Here is a 22080-nt window from a genome sequence, read left to right on the forward strand (position 1 = left end):
AAGTCACCGGGATGATTGCCATATACCCTGTTTTAGATGATAACGGAATCGAACACGCGACCGTAATATTTTCATCGTTGGTTGTTGCCCGTGGTCATAGAATTGCTCCACATCCATCTCTCAGCCTCCCCCCCCCCCCCATGATAGGGGAGGGGTGGCTCAAATTGCAGACGCTGATATTTGAGGAGGAAGTTATTACTATCGTTAATTATTAGCGTTCATTCTTCTAGATGAATGATTGAGATTTGTAGAAAATAGAGAACAGTCATAATACAGGCAAGATGATGCAAACATGATGCGGTCTATAGCTGGCAGAATTAAAAAAAGAAAGATAGAAGAAGATAATTAAATTTGATATTTCTGATTGTCAGAGACAATGTGTATTCTAAACTCTACACCCAGAGCGTGTTGAATCTATAACGGATGAAATATTTTGAAAAGAATGGAAGGATAAACAGTATTCTATAAAGCAACAGTGGAGAGTCCCCAATCTTATACAGTATTATACACCGAAGTTATAACCACTATAGGTGAGCAGGCTACAGTGTAATTCATCACTATGCGTTTTTTGATGGCAAGTCGTCATACTTTCCTACTACACACAATAAGACACGTGTTAACATGTTTCGCTTTCCCATCTTTTTCAACGTGTTGATATGGCGTTGTGACCTATATCATGGAGGTGAGAGGAAACCCTCCCTGCCTATATTCAAGAATCAAAAGTTGCATCTGCTCTGCACGTCGCAAAACTGTGCACGACACAGGGTGTAATATAATTTACAAGCTATAGCGCCCTCAATGGAACTTTGAGCTCGTGCTTCAGACTGAACTGTCTAACTTCTCCAACACCGCAGACTTTCTGCAAAGTACCTTAGAGCAGAAGAACCTTGCGAATTTTAGGACTGAAGAGAAACAAGTTGGATTACTGAGATCTGAAGACATATTTCTCTCGTTAATATAATTATGATAATGATTTGACATTTAAATATAACAACGTCTATCTATAAGAATTGTCACCAGATGGGATACCTGAAGGTGTCCTTCAATCCCTTAAAAATGCTTTTTCGATGCTCGCTGATGTACGATCTGCTGTAAGATCCGAGACGGCCTAGTGTGGCGCCCTATATTTTTTCCCTCGGGTAATCACACGGTCAGACCCGAATTCCTGCCAAAGAATCACTTTATTTATACCTCTTTCGTACTACAGTAGTTGATTTGTTTAGGACGCTCATATCATGCCCTCCTCGAGAAACTTGGAAGTGCTACCTCGCCGCTTTATTGTTACAAATTGCATGGCTGCTCATGTCTGTAAAGGGGAAAAAAGAAGCTTATTATCGAGGTTTGTGCATAACAAAAGATCTACAGTCTACACCGTGACACAATAGAGACCGGTTCGGATTCAGCTCAAGCTCCATCGACCGCCATAAATCACGGGTTTGTAAAGTGGATTGGTTCCAGACATATCATTCTAAACTAATTACCTTCAACTCAACTGATAGGCTCCATTTTTTATGTGCCATCATCGGAAATGAATGTTTCCACATTCACACTGAGGTATGAAAGGAAACCTCATCCGGATGATTTTCAGACTTAAAAATTTAAACAATTATGAACTGGTTATACTTGGTATAAAGAGTTTCAGAATTCATAATGATTGGGATGAGGAATGAGAATGTTTCCCAAATTTGTAATAAATCACAATGAGCAAGGATGATGACATGGCAGCTTCACCATAAGAATGAATGAGTTGTGGGGGTTAGGAAGCAGAACAAAAAAGAAAAAAGAAAAGGAGAGATAAAGAAAACATTAATAAATTCATACGCAGTTGAACTTATAAGCAAGCTGTATTGTAATGGAATTTTATTGCTGCATTTCTGAAATATGTGAGCGTCCTATGTCATCATCCTTGTTCAGTGTAATTTCTTTCAGGGTTTTCAAGGTATTGGCTTGGGCTTCTCTTATTCGATTTATGATGTGAAATAATGATAAAAATTGTCTGTTCTTCCCCTTTAATCATCAATGCTTAAATCCTGACCAGATGAGAGTTTAGAGATGTCTCTGAAATTCGCTGAACTTGAGCAATGACACCTCGCACCCATAGTACTTTAAGAGCTGACATGCATGCTCGTGCACGAATAGTTGTACTGAGTGCTTCATCACACAAAACTGTGCTTTTGTAGAGTAGCTTTTTTCATTCTATGAGTATACACGTATTGTCGATTCACAGTAAACGGGATATACTAGTAAACGGAATGCCATTGAGGTATCCTGATTACACCAACGCCATGCACTTTTACTCATTGTAAGTTTCATGTTATCAGTAGTATAGGACCTTTCCTGAATCCTACTGTACAGTTGTTATATTAAACCAGAGTGAATGCATCTGAACGTTCTTCTCTATGATAGGACAAGCCAAAAACATCGCATATAAAGAGAGGGATGGCAATGGGTGGGGGGGGGGGGGTACTCATCGAGGCATTTCAATTCGATGGGGACATTTTTATGTATTTATTTAGTGTTTGCTAAATTCTGCATCAATTCAGTCATCCTGAATGATTTTGTTTGCTCTACTCTTGATTCAACCAGATCGTGGTCTGTGATTCGGTCCGTGGAGCAAGCGATCTTATCTCTTCCCATGCGTTCTAGCTGTCCCATTCCACTCTGGGCAGACTTTATTCTCTATCAGCGACAAAACCGCAATTCAATATGCTGAAGTATGATAATATGCGGAACGAGAAATTTTAAAGTGGGACGGTGCAAAGTCTCCTACAAAACATTTCAGCTATGTTACTCATCAACTTACCTTTGTTTTGAAACAAAGCGTAGTAGTAGTAGTAGTGGTAGTAGTCATAGCAGTAGTATTATAAGTAGTATATTAGTAGTAGTATAAAGTGGTAGTTAAAATAGAGTAGTATAGTCGCAGTAGTCGTAGTATTAGTCGTAGTCGTAGTAGTAGTAGTAGTAGTAGTAGTAGTAGTAGTAGTAGTAGTAGTAGTAGTAGTAGTAGTAGTAGTAGTACTTTAGTAGTAGTAATAGTAGTAGTAGTAGTAGTAGTATAAAGTGGTAGTTACTGGAGTAGTAGTCGTAGTGGTCGTAGTATTAGTCGTAGTAGTAACGGGGAATATAAGCTTCAAAAGGGTGGAGAAACTAGGTAATTGGTGAAGGCAGCAGTGCTGAGAGTATATGGAATCTTGCAGATTGACATCGGGCCATTGCAAGGTTCGACAAATCAAAACCAACGCATGGCCTTGAGAATTAGCGCCTATATACTTGGTAGTAATTTTCCAGCAACAAATATCACTGTTCTGTTGATGGCCTACTCATGACCCTTGGCACGATTCCTTCCCGTCACTGTAACTTGTTTCACTTCAGAGTCAAACTGCCCACGCTCGTGTAAGTAGGTAGGGCGACCTCACCCTTCAATTGATCTTTGATGGAAGAATGGTACTTTGTTTGCAAATGCATTGTGGATCATCCATCAAAGTAAGTATTTAGTGCGCGGTCGGTTGAGTTCAACAAAATCATAAGACGAACGTGAAAGGAATGGAATCTTTATCCTCCGGATAGAAGGATCTTTTAGTCATTGTCACAATTTTTGCAATGGTAGTTTTCAATGGCAGCGTAGAAAAGAGTCTTTTCTCCCCTCCCCTCTCTCTTCTGTCTGCGATTTATGACCTATTTGTGCTTGGAAACCAGAAACTAATCTGACAATCTGAGTCGAGGCCCTTCCCTAAGAACTCTTCGTGGGTAATGCACGTATACTTGACCAAATATGTCGTTTTTGCCGACATCGATACAAAAGTGTGAGCAAAATGTGTGATTAGCTTCATTGTTGTAACAGTGTCATCAGTCGGGGCCGGCGAAACTTGGGGTGCATAATACAAAGGAATACATAGGGTCTAACCACTTGGGACCCCCACTTTTTACCCCGGAAGTGGCAACAGAAAAGGCTTTTTTGTTTTTGTTTTTACATGTCAGCCCATTAATGAAACCCGGAAGTGGCAGCACCTGAAAAAAATGAATTGCCTCCCCTACCCCCAGTACTTTTAAAAACGTGGCGCCAGCCCTGTCCGTGTCGCACTGGATGGTTTACTATCAGCCGCTGAAAACACACACACACATCACTCGCGCGCGCGCGCACACACATAGATACGTGCACAACGCTCTGTTTCTGATGTGTTTTTATTGCTGTTTCTTTCTATTACACACTATACACACTCTTTCCCACCGTGATTTTGATTTTATTCATTCAAGTTATCAAAAGGCATATAACATGTATATAACTCAATTAAACTCACCGAATTATGATTGATGTAAACCATAAGATATACATACAATTATTCTATGACATTCTATGATAAAATCGCAACCATAATTCTTTCTTTTACAGATATAAAAAAACCCTGACCACAAACATACATCATAAAATTACAAAGTTAGTGATTTGCACACAAATTAACTGCACAAAGTCGGAACACTTTTGGCACACTACAAAGTTCAAAGTTCGAATTTATTTTCATTTTCATCAAATAAACAGAGAAAATTATATGCAAAGTATAAGCAGAACATAATTATTTGTAATTATTGCAAAAACGTAAATTAATAATGAATTAATGAAACTATAAACAGTTATAAAAAAAATAAAAGGAACCAATGTCAACTGACATATCAAAGGCCAAGTTAGAAAGGAAAAAAAAGAGGGAAAAAGAAAAAAAAAAGCTTCTAACATAGTTTTGCATTGATATTCATTCACACTTATGACCATGAAGCATGAAAACATTTAACGCATTTTCCATAGTTCTAAGTTTACATAGTAGGGCCTATATTCTCCAACTAAGGACATCCACGTTTGACCAGTGTCACTGGTCAGAGCAAGTGTGCAAGCCCGCTATGATATACCATTATGATTCACTTTTCACGGCGCTAACAAATGCACATATTATATACGCGAACACATGCAAACTATATACACGCCCGCAAAGAATATTGATTCGTTTCCTCTGTAGAATTCTTGTCCGCTTCGTAGATGTTGTTTATCCGACCTTGTGTTTGCACTAGGCGATAGAATTGAAAATCATGAAAAGAACACGTCATTTGTGGTGACTGCTATCATATGTGCATCGTAGCAATTTATTCCATAGTGCAAAGTTGTTGTTTCTTCCTCAAAAAAAAAAAAATCAAAGGAGGGTTCAATGACAAGGGAATTCATCGGCAAAGAATGTCGACATAGTCAAAAATGCGCGAGGCAAAGCTCATAGTCCATTGTCGGGACTTTATGATTTATAAATCCTTGGGTATTGTCACAATTGTCAATATGTGCTACCTTGTCGTCAGCTTCCAGGTTTGTTGTTGCTGTCGTTATCAGATCAGTCTGACTCCTATATACCTCACTCACTCCCTGTCGTTGTGCAGTCAGATTAGATTCATTGCCTCCTTCTAACTGCCATCATCAGATTCGAGGTCGCAGAAAGAGATCAGGACGCTTTGCACCATCTAAACGACATAATCACTATGTATTTCCAAGAAATAAGTGATTCATCCACTTATATTGTCAGCCAACCTCGCGGAAAATAGTCGTTTTAACCTATATCAAAGTCTAAAGGAAGATTCCATAGCAGACAATGAGTCTTTTTTCATATCAAATTTGAAATACGCAGACGTTAGAAAGTAATGCCACAAGTTCTTGTTTTTCCCACTGTCAGTATTTCATTCACGGCAGCATAGAAATCAGTCGGTATTTTAAGTGCCACCATTAATGTCTATCCAGTGCTGTCAACGTGAACGTCTTTGTGAAATGCCCGTATGACGCCCTCAGAACCATACAGGATACATCCATTTATCAATAATATTAATCAATTTCTAGTGTCCAATAATGATTGGTTGAAGTTGGTTCAGTATCATTATCAAATATGTTTTCATTCATCGTTGTGGTGTGTGTTAATATTTTTTTTAATTTTCTTAGTAGGCCTATACTCTGAGACTATATGGACAGAGTGTACCTTTACCAAGCAATATCATGGTATAGACTACATTCTATTAGTCAAATTCATGAAATTTCTATTGTTTTGTATTGTATGGTGGGCTCTGTATCCAATCAAATTTCAGTCTATCGTGAGGATGCAGTTTGTATATTGTACATTGATTGTTTCAAAGGTGCGCTACTCTTGTAATGGCAAGAAAATCGCAAGACAAGATTGACTTGCGCCGTGTAATGCTATGGAGGAACAAACTGGATTTTAGTGGACAATAACAGTGTCAACCGATTTTCTGTCATCTATTCATTTGCAGGAAGTCACCTACCGTGAGCTGTCGCATCCATCCGACCTCCAGAAGTCACTAGCGAACGGCATGTTGCTTTGCGAGTAAGTCATAAGCTATCAAGTTTTGAAGGGATTTATCTCTGCTGCGGAAAATAAAATTGTTATTTTGTCATCAGGTCATGTCCATCCCTAATTTCACTGCATGTCTCTTAATTCACTGCATGTCTCTTACGCAATGTGAAATACTTATGAATACACCTCCTTTTCTGAGTTTCTGTTTGAAAAAGTCTTAATCTTATAGGTGTGGTGGTGAGTGCAAAGACTGATTGTAATCGCACAAGGAGAAATCGAAGAGACTCTTTAGATTTTTATATTGGCCTGTTTTCTGCTCCTTAACTATAAAGAAATCATTGTATTGTAGTAGTCGATGTTGTTGTTGTTGTTTTGGTTTTTTTTTAAACCTCAAGAATGTTACATCGAGTGCGTTTTTGTGTCATTATATATTTTAGATAGTACGTGTGGTCGTAGATACGAAAGGTAACCCTAATCTCTGTGGGCAATATCTGGATAACTCCTTGGCCGGTCGCTTTGAAGCCACCGTGCCGCCATCTTTCCATGCACATCACCATAAACTGTGTACGGAGCTCACATACCACATTTTCTTGGGGACAAAATCTGTGCTGGAAAATGTCGGATGTCCGCATATAAGTGTGTGCGCGGTAACATGGCGGCAAACATTCGAGCGGCGACATTTGTGCAGCGTGAATGGGGCAATGAGATATCAAGATATTTACCAAAGAAATCTGTGCTATAACTACTTCCTCCCCTAACCCTCCCCCCCCCCCCCCGAATATGACGACGATATTCATTGTGGAAGGATGGATTATAAAATAGTAACGATGATGACTATAATGTTAGGCCAAATTCTAATAATGCTAACAGTCATATTAATAACAACAATGATAACAATAATGACATTTAAATAATAATAATAATAATAATAATAATAATAATAATAATAATAATAATAATAATAATAATAATAATAATAATAATAATAATAATAATAATAATAATAATAATAATAATAATAATAATTATGATAATTATAATAACAACGACAACAATAAAAATAATAATATATATATATATAAATAACTTCGGTACTGTATAGGCCTCCACATAATATGATACCGAATAAACTCAAATGTAGGAATTACTGTTCTAATTCTAAAGAAGTCAATACACTATTGGTAAATTATTTCGTAAACTTTATGTGGCATGATGCTAAACAATTTTCTTATTATACATTGAATATTACTGATACCCTGTCAGTTTGTGATCTTTGTTGTGCGGTATATAGCAACCCCATGTACTGTTCAACTCTGAGAGGATTCAGTTGAACTGAGTCTGACCTGTTATTGTCTGTCTTTTCAGTAAAAAAGAAAAAAAAAAAAGAAAAAAGAAAGAGATTCCAGACATGGCTTTGGATGGTATGCGGTCAATAGTTCACCAACTTTGAGGGAAAGAAAAGATGATGGGCGGGTAATGACAATAGAAATCATAGATCAAGGAAAAGATATTTAGAATAATTTCTTTTCCTGTCTGTTTTATTTGTGTATGAAATTCAACTTTGTTTACTCCTGCTCAACAACACAGTGCTTCCAAATAGACTGGAATAGACCTGTCGATCAGCGGTGCTTGCATGCCTTGATAAAGGTCTTTAATGATTGAACCTTACGCTCGAGAAATTTTAGGAATTCGAAAAGGAAAAATCAGTCTGCAAATTTCGTGCTCGTCCGCTTTCCTTTATCCGTTTGTTTATTTCTGTCACGGAATATAAGTCTCTATGTGAAACAAATTATATTGTGATTAAAGAGAGAAAATATGATGCGATTAAACAGGTACCTATGACTGTTGGACCAATATTGTCACATTATCTTTGATAGCATTAAAACTTGAATGTATAATACTGTTAGGATTTATAACATTTTTGTTTAATTTTTGTTTCTTCGTAATCGGCAGTGAATTTTACCTGACACTCTTTTATGTTTGTTTGTTTTCTTTTATGATACTGCCTTACTGAATAGATTGGTACTGGCTATCAAGAGGGAAAGTGTAAACCGGCCAAATAAGTACACTCCCAAGGTAAGGAGTTCAATGTGACGCTATATCTCATATTTTGATTTAAATGTACGTATGAATCCTTACAATTTTTATGTGCATTATTATGTTTGAACGTTGTTTAATTGAACTTTTGCTGGTAGTAATCAAACGAAAATAATGATAAAGAATCGAAATATATATATTTAAAAGAAAATTCAAGAATAGTTTACGGTGTTGGAGAAGGGATTTGAATTTGTCTCAACACAATGGTCATTTGTGAAGTGCTAAAATAAAGGTAAGTGATGCATAACATTTTTGTCGAAATCACCTTTCTATGCCGATCAAAAAACAAAGAAATGAAAGAAAAAGTCTTAACACGCGTTCATCACTAACGGCAACATGCATTACAGGCTGATATAAAGAAAAAAAAAACCCAAACAACCCGAATATATAAATGAATGGATATGAATTGCATACGTCACTTTCAAGTAACCGTTGCTTGTACGTAGAAACCAAAGTTGCTATGCGATTAAAAAATAAAAAAAAAAGAAGAAAATCTGATGAAGTGCAAAGCCATTGGAAACATCAACAACTCTGCTGGCGGGTATGAAGGAGCGCCCTCTTTAGACGAGTCTCTTGGCATTCATCAGTCATTGAGTTTTCACCACGGAAATTCTATTTCTGTGGTCTCTTCAGCTTGAGAGAGTACAAACAAACATTGCTACTTTTCATATCATAGAACACAGAACTAAATGAGAGCAAACCTTGTCGATAGTATCGCACAGATAGAGCTTCTAAACTACTTCTTCATGAAAAGGTGCATGTTGATATAGGGTAGGGGCAAAGCCATATATGTCATTGCGTGATTGTATCATGATTCTTTGACAGACTGGCAGATATTGCCTACAGTGATTATGATTAAAGTCATGATAGAATGATTGTATGTCTGTACTTCGAATTCTCTGAACGGATATAAACTATTCTTAATGATAGATTGTGTTAATGCGGCTAGATTTCGATTCATAATCATGCAAAAACTCGTAAGAATTTGCATATGCGCAATTTTATGTAGTTTGTTCAGTTTGCCCGTGTTTTATGGTATATAAAAATACTAAATTCTGACGTACATCACTCACCATCCAAATTCTGAGGTATTTAAGACATTTTCACTTGTTACTCGATAAGCATGTTTTGACTTGTGATTGTGTGTGGAAGAATATTTCGTCAATTTTGCCGAATGATTTACGCCGTGGCGATTCAACAATTCGTATGATTATTCTATTCACCATTCAGACACCATCGCAGACGCTTATACGACATTAATTGATTGTGTCTTTTAAGCACCAGTTTTGCTAACTTCACTAACTACTTATAGGCCCACGTATAGATGTAAAAGAAATAGATAACCTAGGTCGTGTTATTTTTACGAGATATCTCGGTGCCATTGCTACTATTGACACGTCAATCACTGCTTTATAATGTGGTATAGGCAAACTGAAGTGTTTTTTATCCAAGAAATATGATAACTTCATGCAGTATAAGGGGCATTTATTTTAATCATTTTCGAATCTTTCAAACGACATCATCCGATACGTGAGCGTCCGCGATTGTAGGGGTTTGCCACGTATGGTGTGGAAAGACTAGACCAGGGAGGTGGAAGAGCCCTCCCTGATTAGACCCAAAGCTCTTGTGCAGCAACAGTTTTCATGAGAAATGTATTGCGCATTTTAATTTTGTTAACCGCCAAAATGGAACTGAAAACGTTTTATTATTATTATTATTATTATTATTATTATTATTATTATTATTATTATTATTATTATTTATTTATTTATTTTTTTTTTTACAAACGTGGTACTACGGGTGTCATAAAAATCGCCACTGACCTTTCTATCCTGAAACCTATCTTGATGTCTAAGGATTTTTTTTCTTCTGTTCTTTAAAAAATATATATGTATACATATGTGTATATAATACATACATATATATATATATATATATATATATATATATATATATATATATATATATATATATATACATTTTAGATGCAAGAGTGGTTATTATGAAGAAAAAAAAATGTCTATCAAGACCAGTGGTTCAGTCTTGTCGATTATAGACCTAATTACTTGTATCACCCTGCCTGCAAAGATTAATCCCTCGTTGCCTTGAAGACCTCGATCGTGCTAAAAAAATGCCGTAAAGAAGTATCGACATAAAGTTTCTTAATCCCAACATGGCAGCATTGATCAAAGATTAAGTATAAGTATGAAACAAAGAGCGCTTATCTGATCAGTGATAACGAAATGGGAAGATAACCGAAAGTCACAATCTTACATAGAGGTCATTGTTTCTCCGTTCTCAGGCAATAAATTTTCCAACCCACAGCAAGGTCTGTCTGATACAGCGCCACTGATTTAACCCTCTCAGCACCACTAAACCTAATGTCATATTGACTGTGTACGCATGCAGCGCCGACGGGGCTGAAACAGTTAATTAGGGCTCGATGTTTACGGTTATGGCCCTTCGAAGCGTTCGTTTACGGAAAACGGCGATTAGTCCCAAACAGCCATTAGTCACCTATGATTTTCCCCTTTCCCTGTCAGATATATTTGGTTTTGGACATCATTAATTAGCACCATGCGCCCCACCCACCCGTGGTTAATTTGCTTCCAGACAATGAGATCTTACACGTGCTAGTGGCGCAACCCCTAGTAGGCCGACAAACAGAACAACACTAATCTCTTCTCAGATTGTTTTGCATGTATGATAGGTGTGGCATGCTATAGCAAAAACCAGTTCGAACACATCGTTGCAAGGTCAGTTGCTCTTCCAAATGTTGAAAAAAGTTGAGGTTTACGACCCCACGTAATTGCTATAAGCATGTTTCTTGAAATATCCGCGCTCTTTCTCAATGTCTACATTTCGTTTGTGACCTGAAGGCCACGTAGATAGGCTATATAACGTACCGTTTCTGCGACCTCATGGTACCTGAGTGACTCCAAAAAAAAAAAAAAAAAATCGATGTGTATTTGTCATCAAAACACATCATAATGTATGTTGTAAAAACGAATTCCTAACTAGTTATGTTCAACAAATTCAAATCTTTCCATTCTGACTTACGCAGTGGTTATCTGCGTTATGCTACAACGACATGAAGGGTCAGGTTTATGTGCATGAATAGGCCTATATGGATTTTTTCGACTTTCATGATTATGTGATTAATGTTTGCTCAAACACGTGATTCTCAAGAAATCAACAATCATTAATCGAGCAACGGGCTTGAACATGAGTATGATTAGATATGTCATATTCAATCATGTTTACAATAGTTCATACAATATGTATGTAACTTTTCTTTTGTTCATCAAATTGTTGAGACCTGGGCCTCAGTGGGGGATGAAAAGAGACAGATCGAGTAGATCCAATATGTTTTCAATCGAATTTGAGTCTATATATATATCCGTCAGCTATACAGTCTTGTAATTTTTACTGTGATATCTTGCTTGCAGATCGTTTGTAAATTAATGTGTGTAGAGTAAAATTAAGAGAATGAGAAGCGGGATTTGAACTCTGATAACATTTTTTTTTCTAGTGAAACAATGAAAAGAGTAGAGTGCATGTTACAATGGTAGTGGGATGTATATTACCGTATATACGTACGTCAAGCTCGAAAGAATACTGTGATCAAGGAGGTTTTATACATGGAGTAACAACAGTTTTATTCCCTTTGATCTCATGTTTGATGCCGCCACTAAGAAATATTTTAAGTACAGTATGTGCTAAACTGGAGCTGCCTCACAGATAGGAAGACAATAGACTAGTGTCTCATTGCATAATCACCAGCCACTTCAAGGAAGATATGTCTTTGTGATGGTAATTACTTTTCACTACCCCTTCTTGATAAAAGGTAGGTGGTACAGACAAGAGGATGCGCGAACAGAAATTGAGCAAAAAATGCTGAAATAAAGCTGAAAATTACTCGACTGGGCATATGCGGGCACTAATCTGATATATCTATCAATAAAGAATTATGCTTGAAGATCATTCCATATTACTTTTAATTGGGGAAATTAAGCCGAAAAGTGATAAAACCAGCTTTCCAGGGTGGTACAGTTTTAAACATTTTCACATGATACAGCTCTGACTTACTCTTTTGTGCAAATTTCTGGACGGAATTGACTTTTCTTTTACATGCTTTATCATTAAGTGAAATTTCATTTCATTTAATGAATAAATAGGTAAAATATGGCCAACATTATGATAACGTTCAAAATGAATCTTCATATTGCTCAGCAAGACGGCGGCGTCGAACATCGATTATCAAAGGCTCAAGCGCACCTGTGGAATTCTTTTGTACATCAATAGAAATCTGACAACTGTTTGAATAATTACAGCCAGTTGGAACTCCATGTATAAAACCTTGCTGTGATCGAGCAAATTCAAATTTGCACATCAGTCAATACATGAGAAATGTTTGAATACTGCGTAGGTGCGATATTTGTGACGAATCATAGCAAATAATCAGTGTATGATTCAAACATGCGTGCATTTAGAGTGTGTTTAAAAACAAATCTACCAATCCAACGGCACCATTGTTTGTACACATCTGTCAAAAAATGTGCGGAATGCGGTGGCAGGTGTAGTGGGTGATTCTATTTTTCAAAGGGATGAGTAACCTCAAATCATGTGCAGATATTAGCACACAAAGTGAATCACGATTAAAAAAAAAAAAATAAAACCAAGCACACCTTCGACTAATTTCATTTATCATATGGCTGCAAGTTGGACGCATAATCTTGTGAAGCTATCTTTTTTTATGAAAGAGCGAACAAAATACTCATCGGTGGGAGCGCTTTTTTGGCGAAAATGGTATCAGCTGATATTTGAGTACGATCAATATCGTCTGATTTCTAGTCCACGGTGATTTCGTGGCTCCCCTATTAGTTTTACACACAAGGGGCTGGGGTACAAAGTAGTGCACCGAATACGAGTAAACGGCGTGCTCTCTCCTACCATACGCGGAGTGGATGTGTTACACAGTCAGTCTCAAGGCCACACAACTCAACCACGTTGTTATTGCCAGCGCCGGTACTCCACTCCGCAGTAGTAGCACACGGCATTCAACCTGCGGCGATCGTATGCGTGTGCGTGCGTGAGGACACCACCGTCGCGCTTGCTAGCTAGCTGTGCATTGTTCTATCCTAGAATTCTGTGGGTGTGCTATCAGTGACTGGAATTGAAGACTGTCGAGTAGCTCGGAGAGAGAGCCATCGACGCCGGAGTTTCAGCGTTACTTCTAGGAAGGATTTTGTGATTTTTGTGCTGCAAATCCTGACGCCTTTAGCTGCATTTTTTAGTACAACATCTATTCTGCCATTTGAAAGTGAGCAAGGTACGTAACATGACAGTAGCTTGTACAATTTAACGGGTTTAAATCGAATCCGATGATCATCGTTGCGCGAAGGCGACCCCCTGTCTGCCTACCAACCCTGGCCTGGCTGGGCCCGGGGTCCGTTTCATGATGCGTGACATGAATTCATCACAAAAGTGAAATCCCAAAATCTTTCTAATTCTAACGTTACAGACAAATCTCAGAATGGCCAAAGTCGATCATACGTCGCTGTGATCACAGGATGATAGATTTTCAAAGAGAAGGGAAAAATCAATTTCATGAAGTCTATAAAGTCTAACATTAAGTAGGGCCGAGGCCCAGAAACTCGACTTTCAATCTTGTGAGCAAAAAGTTTCATCATCAATCTCCGTCCGGCTACATCTAACTCCAGTAATTTAACGCAAGTGTAGCGTTGCTAAGTTGCCCACAGCAAGAAACCACCCTCTCTCTCCGTCCAGTTTGCAGGAGCTTACGATACAAAACAGATCATTCATAGTTAAAGTTTAGACATTATAGAAAATAGAGTTCTAGTAGGAGAGTGGATCGGATCGTATCACCTGACACTTTTTTTTTTTTTTTTTTTGAAGTGGCTCTGAATTCTGTAACGTTACTCGGAGGATGCACTAACTTTAGACCCTATATGCGCTGTTATCTCACAAGGGAAGCCAGTGCAGAAAATTGCCTAACTGCAGCGAAAAAAGTACAAATTTACCTGAAATTTAATAGTAATAATCGCTAAAATTTTGATGTTCGTAATTCTGCACTAATAATAACAGTCATTGACCGAAAAGACAATGCATAAATTTCCCCATACAGAGGGCGCACGTTCGGTAATACAATACGATTTGCGTTGGTAAAAAGAGATGGCTTTTGTGGAAGGGTTATTTGAGATACGGATTTTGTTTAGTGCCTAGCTTAGTTTTCAAGTTACAGTTTACAGCTAAACTCATCAGCATTTCAGTTATCTGCTAGGACTGGAGGAGATCTTTAGCTGAATTAATGCATACTGTTGCCCGTTTGGGGAAATTAAAGGTGCATAGCCCCGGTAGTGTAGAGGGCGCTGTTGATGATACTGCCGATCACCGTTAGCATTGATACGAAGATTACCGAAGTTTAGCTGTCATCAAGAGTAAAGTGCGTAGGTGTTGCTTAAAGTAATGTTGCCTTTGTTGTCTTCTCTGCGCATCATGCAGTCTGTAGTATAGAGTGCGTGCATATGTGCTTGTTATTATGACATCACAAAAGAAGTTTGCTTAAGCTGTCATCTCCCTCAGCCGAATCATGAGCCGAACTGTGATCCGACCACTGACTACAGTGAATCGGACTTCTTCGGACTCGGGAAAGTGGGCCAAAGCGTAAGTGCTAAAGAGGAGTCAATAGCGTAGGTCTCTATAGAAACTTGCGCCGTGTGCCCGCGTACGCATTTGACTAAAACACCGGGACCATGCACCTTTAAATGAAAATTGTTCGTTAATAGGATACACCTCCATACCAGTTATTCACAGTCCTGAAAATTGGCAGAATTATGAAAATCATGCACTCCGATTTTTGTACAATAGACTTCAAATATACCCCTCTCCAAGAAACTGCCTTTTTGTGTTGTGTAAAATCAAATTTGAATTCCGGACATGATTGAATAATTGATGTCTTTCACTGTAATTGCATCAGAATCAAAATTCATACCCACGATTCACTGTACACATTCTTACCGAGCTGACGACAAAGAAAAAATCGGCGAATGAGGCTCAAATTTTGTATTTTATGTTAGACTATCAAACATGAACATTTCAAACAGTTCATGCGATAAAACCTTGTGATAAATCAACATCTTCTAAAATCTGAGGTGAAATGTGAATTTCTTAGCGTTTTTACATTTTTATGTCATTTTTTTTTTGCGATTTTGGTCCATACAACGCTCTTTGAGGCTAATCTACATTGTACGAAGTCCCATGTGTATTGAATGTCATAAGTACGCAAAAATGTGCGCGTCCGGAATTAATGCTGTCTGGTAAATAGTTAAGTATACATTGTTTGTAGAACTTTTGTGTCTAATAAATGTGAGTCACATAATAACCAGTGCTTATATACGCCAAAGTTCTTTTTATCTTTTTAATTTTTCAGGAATTGAAATACTTGAAGTGTTCAAACAAACATAATTTGTATTATGTTTTAGAAAGTGTGAAAAAGCCCAACATTGTAGGATGGTCAACACAAGAATGATACAGGTCTATCTATGCCATGGATCATGATGGATACCTATGGATGATACTGAGTGTAGCTTGCAGCCTGTAGTTCAGGTGTACAATGTAGATATTGTCAACTAAGTTGGCTGGGTCATGGCCTGGTGGAATGGGTTTGTTCTTCCAAAGCTTGATTTTGTGATTTTTGTGGCAGGGATCGTTCCCAATTTGCGGCACGAGGCGATAGGCGGTATAGAGTTGGTTATTTCTAACAGCACATGCAGATTGCACGCATGCGGTGAATGCATGTCCGATGTGCCATCTGATGCAAACTGAAACATGGCCCTCTATTGTAGCCCTGTTTGTGGCCTCCCCTGAAGGCTCGTGAAATTGTTCATTTGACGTATCATTTGCAGTGTTTGGGAGCAGAAGGTCACTCTTACTTTCTCCCATCAACTCAAATTACCCTCGAAGGACACAATATATTTGTATATTTAGTATGGCATACATATTCTAAAAACCTTACAAGTTACAAATGTAATTTACTGATTAGTATTACACCATTTTGAATGTACTGGTGTGAGAGGCTTCCATTTGAAATTCCAGTTTTTCAGGTTAAGAGCCTTGAGTGTGCTTACTCCCACTTAGGAACAAAAGCAAAAGTTTTAATACACATCGTATTATGGGAAATGAGAGTACTCTCCCACATGATCGGGCCGCAAACAAAGATAATATTTACTCTAAGTGAAATCTGTCAGCTACATTCCATACTAGGCATAGTCATCATACTCCTGGCTTCCATTGGCACTTGGTTTACACAGTGTAAAGTGTGTGTGTAGTTCGTAAAGACCATTCACATCTATAGACATGTAGACCATGCACATATTCACAATATGTGTAGATCTTGTTTGTTAATCATTACACTGTACCTCCGCCAAGGAGGGTACGTATGTTTTTGTCAGTGTTGGTTTGTCTGTGTGCAAAATAACTTAAAAAGTTGTGAATGGATGTGGATGAAACTTTGACAGGAAAAATTGATAATGACACAAGGAACAGATAATTGAATTTTGGTATTGATCTGGGAATTTGTATGAATTTTTGAGGGATTTCTGTAAAAAAATATTCTTAATTTTGAATTTTTATTCTAAATTTGAATAGCTTTTGACTCTCAAAATTCACAAAAATAAAAAGCTCAAGAAGTATATGGAGTATACACTGTACACCTGTGGACATTATCAGTGTTGTTGATGTTTATCATCACATGTTGAATGCAGGGGGATTTCTATGCTGTGTTTTGTACGTGTTTGTCATAAACCTGTTCTGTTTTCTGATGCGTGGATGTGTGCCTTCTGAAACATTAATATCACCAACAAGGTTCTGATTTTTTTTAAGGCTTTTTACCATTTCAAATCATTTAAAGGGTATCTAACCAATATTTCTGATGGTTGGCTGTGTGCCTTTGTAAAAATTGTGTAATAATCAGGACAAGGGACATTGTTACATACAATTGTATAAGAGATATGTGCACTCTACATGTTCATGTGGGTCTTTGCCATCATTAAAGCAAACTTATCCAAATATTGTGATTGGATGACTACAGTCTCACAGAGTATTAAAAGTGTATAAAATCTTAAACCGAGACTTTAAGTGTGGATGACTCAGTGTAGGGCCAGGTTTACAGAGAATCTCAATTTTAGCGTCAGGCACCAGTGTGTCAGATTTGATGTGACAAGCTCCTGTGTAAATCTCCCCAGTAGATCACATTACCACGCCTGTTACAATTCCAAGGGTCACAGAGGTCAAAGCCAAGTTGTGGTGCCTATATGCCCTCCCAATTACACTCTAGTTTTTGTGCCTTGGAACTAAGAGGAAAAGGGAAAGGAATCATTTGCTGTAACTTGACCCAAGGGAGATCCTCCAGTTGTCATATGAAAGGGCAATAAAATTACTGAGACACATTCCTCCAAACTTGCAGCATCCAATATATGTTAGAATTTTGATCTTTTTTTTTAGCCTTTTTTTTTTTGGGGGGGGGGGGGGGGGGAGGGGAGGGGAATGTAGAACCAACTACAATGTACATGTTATGGGTATCACAAGTTAGGTTGACCCTTCTCTGTGTCAGTTGTTTGTTAACCCTGTGGGACATTCAGAATGACATTCATTCAGTGTACAATGTGACATTCCTGTTTTTCATCGAAAGTCCTCAGCCACGCTGGTGTAGGATTTCCCTGCCCTGGAAGATGTATGAGTGTATAGGCCCATTTACACTTGCTTGGAAAAATCATGATTTTTCTAAAATCGCGACATTTGGGTGCAAGTTGCTAAGCAACTACACCCAAACGCCCTTGAAACATCGCCAGAAAAATCGCCAGCCGGAGTGCGATTTTTTGAAACATCACGATGTTTGAGGCGAAGTTTGGCGAGTGTAAACCCAAGCCGCAGAAATATTGTGATTTTTCATCACGTGACCTTCGGTTTCGGATTGCACCGGGAGTTTACACGCGCTCCCGATCCCTCTTTGGAACGTGTAGAGAGTACATCGGCCAGTGGCCAGAGTACAGGGTACATGCTGTACAGGTAAACGGCCGATCCTCGGCTCGTGGTCTCTCACCTCCCTGATGAAACTATATTGTATTTGAAAACTAGTAACCAACCTGAAGTTCTCCAACCACGTACCATCACCCCATAACGACTTAACAAAATAATGTTCTCCCAGAAATGTGTTGATTTTGGAGTGCCCACACTGCTCTCGGTATACAAAATGTAGGTTGAGTTTGTGGAATACAGGAATACTTAACAAGTGTCGTTAAAACATGGTGAGTTCTTGCTGTCGCCTGATGAAATACCAGTCCTAAAAAACGAGCCTATACTTCTCACTTTCATCATATCGGCGAAATTTCATGATCCTCCTGAATGCTACTTTCATCAACTTTCCCATACTAAGCTGAAGTTTTACACACCTGCTACGAATGTGATATAATATATAGTTTTGTCGTAAGTTTACACTCTGGAGAAACACAAATTTATGTGTGCATTGAACTGATAAAAAGCCCTGGCTCAACGTTCCAACCAGCTAGCTAGCTGCAGGGAGGTTTTCTCTCACCTCCCTGCTATAATGCTAGCTGTTAGCAAAATAGACTGCACTGCAGTGAATACGAATAGCCCGCGCTTCCACTCGTCTACTGTGTTGAAGAGAGGTACATTACACATGCGCACTACCGACCAAAAAATTGCAATGTTTCGTGACGCTCAAACTTCGCGTGCTTTTGCCTAAGTGTAAACGGTGGAACCAAAATATCGCGATTTTAAAAATCGCGCTGTTAGTAAGTGTAAATGCGGCTTATGTGACACCTATAACTGGTATGCCTAAATTGTGTATCCAACATTTGTCAATAAAGATATTTTCTTGTCAAGACATCTAATCCATTAGTGCTGTAAAACCATACATTTTCAAGTGCATGAAACCTTCACAAATTTCATGAGCAGCCAAGATTTGCAAAAGTAAAATGCATACAAAAGTTTGTGTCTTCACAGTGCATTGAATGCCATTGGCAATTCATGAAAGTTTCAAGCCAGAAAAAAAAAAAAGGCCGTTGACTCCAATTCACAGAAAATTCATGCTGCGATTCTCAAATGTTTTGGGTTTTACCGTACCTCTCCAGTTGTGATGTACAATGTGTGCATCCTGTCAGTGACAGAGGGATTTCGTACAGCCAAAATAATGGACATATTGATTGAGGGCATCACAGAAATTACAAAACAGGACATAACAGTGTATTCCAGTGTCATATGGGACATATATCCGGAGGTTCACTCTTATGCCACAAAGAGGACAGAGCATAAGAAAACGCAAGAGCTGGATGAAAATTTGAATGATTTTTAAAAAGAATTATGTTGCCAAGTTGGCCACCATTTGAATGAAATGAATGTCGTATCCGAGGGTCTTCACACATTTGTAACCTGGATGAAAATTTGAATTATTCGACAAGTTACGTTGTCCATTTGGCCACCATTTGAGTGAAGTAAATGAACATCGTATCCTAGGGTCTTCACACATTTGTAGCCTGCTACATTTGTACCGCATGGTGATACATGTTTATTTAGTGATGTACACTATTTGTGATGATGTAAGGCATTGCTAATTTCGTCTGCATACATACTGAAATGATGACAAGGCCAAGTGGAAGTTGGATACAATTTTATGCCTTGAAGGAATATTGAGAGGTACCTAAGTGTTATCAAAAACTTTTACGGGTCTGCAAGTTTGGCATGTGTGAATTTGCTGGCATTAAATTTTGGGCAGTTTTGTTCATGTGAAATCTTACACTTCATGCTGATTTTGTGTGATATGCTTCCAAGAATACATTATGTGAGCCATTAGCATGTGCCATATTGCGATCAGTGTGCACAATGCATGATGAATATTACATGCCTACTACTGTAGCAGGCTTGCAAATGGTTTGGCTATCCCTTTGTGCCCAACTGATCTCGTTTGTAGGAAGTAGATTGTGAAAGCAGTCCAAATCCGTCAAAGGAAATTGTAGCAAATCAGCACACAGCACTGACAACTATCCTACAGTAAAACCACTTTTTCTGTTTCAAAAGGTCTTAGAGCTATTAAAATGCAAGCCTCAGTAAAGTGATCAGAAAAGAATGCAGAACAAGTCCCAACATTTCTGTCCTCTCCCACTATGTATTACATAACCAACCTACAAGTATTATGTCCCTTTCTCTTGCCTCTTTCTTTCTTTTATCACATGTCTTTTGTCCAGTGCATTTGACAAAGGGCCCTCAGTTTTCTTCCCAGGAGAGTTTCTCTGCTAGTTTAGTATGCAAAGACTTGTTACTTTATGCATCTGTATCACTGAATGCTTTGTGTGTTATACGGTCTTTTTGTGTGTGTGTGTTTGCAAATGGAGGGTTGGTTTCTAAAAATGAGGTAATGATATTGCAGAAGTCAGAAGAGGTTTGAGGTTCACCTCCAGAACCAGTAGGTTGTAATTTATACAGTTTTAAACCCATTGAAGACTTGCCCCAAGTAAAGTCATAACTTGAGTATAAGATATTTTCAGGCCTACTGATTGTTCTTAATGTAGTAATTAATGCTTTAATGTTAGTGGCATTCAGGCAAAGATTGCAGTAGCCATAATACCCTAGGAGTGCTATGTAGTTTGTGATGTCAGGTATAAAGATCACAATGTAGCATGCACCTGAAAGTGCATCATTTTATTGTCATTTAGGTTTTATAAATACTGTATACGCCATATATTTCGCGAGTCTAAATTTTCGCGAATCAGGAATTCCTGACGATTTCGCGAGTGGTTAAATTCGCGATCGTGGAGTCCTGCACCGAACAGAGAAACGCACATGCGCACGTCACATTCACGTCATGATCAGAGTCAATAATTTCGCGTGTCTTTAATTTCATGAACAGCACCTGATTTGCGAAATTCACGAAAATAAAAACCTCGCGAAATATTCGGCGTATACAGTACACAAAAACATGAACACAAAACTTCAAAACATGAACAATAATCTGAAAGATGGCGAACTGTCAGTGAAATATGTATGTTTGTAACTCAGCAGAAGTGGCAAAGGACGAAACTACTGTAAAACCAGAAAATGCATGTAATTTAATCTCGCAAATTTTGTGAGAGCCAAGACTTGCGAAATTACAATACACACAAAAGTTCTTGTCTACACTGTATGCTTTGAATGCCAGTGGCAATTTGCAAAACTTTTAATGCTACGGAAAAGGCCATTGGCTCCAATTTGTAAAAATTTCATGCAGCAAAAATATCTTGCATTACAGTATCATAATGCATGTGAGGGAGGAAGCTCTCTAACACAAATTTTTATTTCTCCCATTTTTATGTTTTCTACTTTTCTGCTGATGGATGGCACTATGTACCTTGTTTTCTGACAGATGCATATTGTTTGCTGGTATCAGCATTTCTACTAGCCTCAGTTTTTGATTCGCTTCTTCTATTTCCATAATTGGCTCATTACAAAGTAACAATTTTGTAGCCTTAGGAGGAATAAATGAGAACAAGTTATGCAGTGATGATAGTGAAGGAATGGAGGTTACCTGTGAGGAGATATATTGTTATAAGTAACAAAGGTAAAAGAAATGCTCTAG

General features: G+C 38.0%; 1 protein-coding gene across 1 annotated transcript in view; it reads left to right on the top strand.

Moving 5' to 3' along the window:
- Positions 1 to 22080, top strand: part of LOC140234806 (uncharacterized) — a 103620-nt gene that overhangs the window by 14732 nt on the left and 66808 nt on the right. Inside the window, 2 exon segments of the mRNA XM_072314844.1 lie at positions 6289 to 6362; positions 8351 to 8408. Coding sequence (XP_072170945.1) covers positions 6289 to 6362; positions 8351 to 8408 — 132 coding nt within the window.

The sequence above is a fragment of the Diadema setosum genome, chromosome 11, assembly GCF_964275005.1.
Source record: "Diadema setosum chromosome 11, eeDiaSeto1, whole genome shotgun sequence".
Taxonomy (NCBI): domain Eukaryota; kingdom Metazoa; phylum Echinodermata; class Echinoidea; order Diadematoida; family Diadematidae; genus Diadema; species Diadema setosum.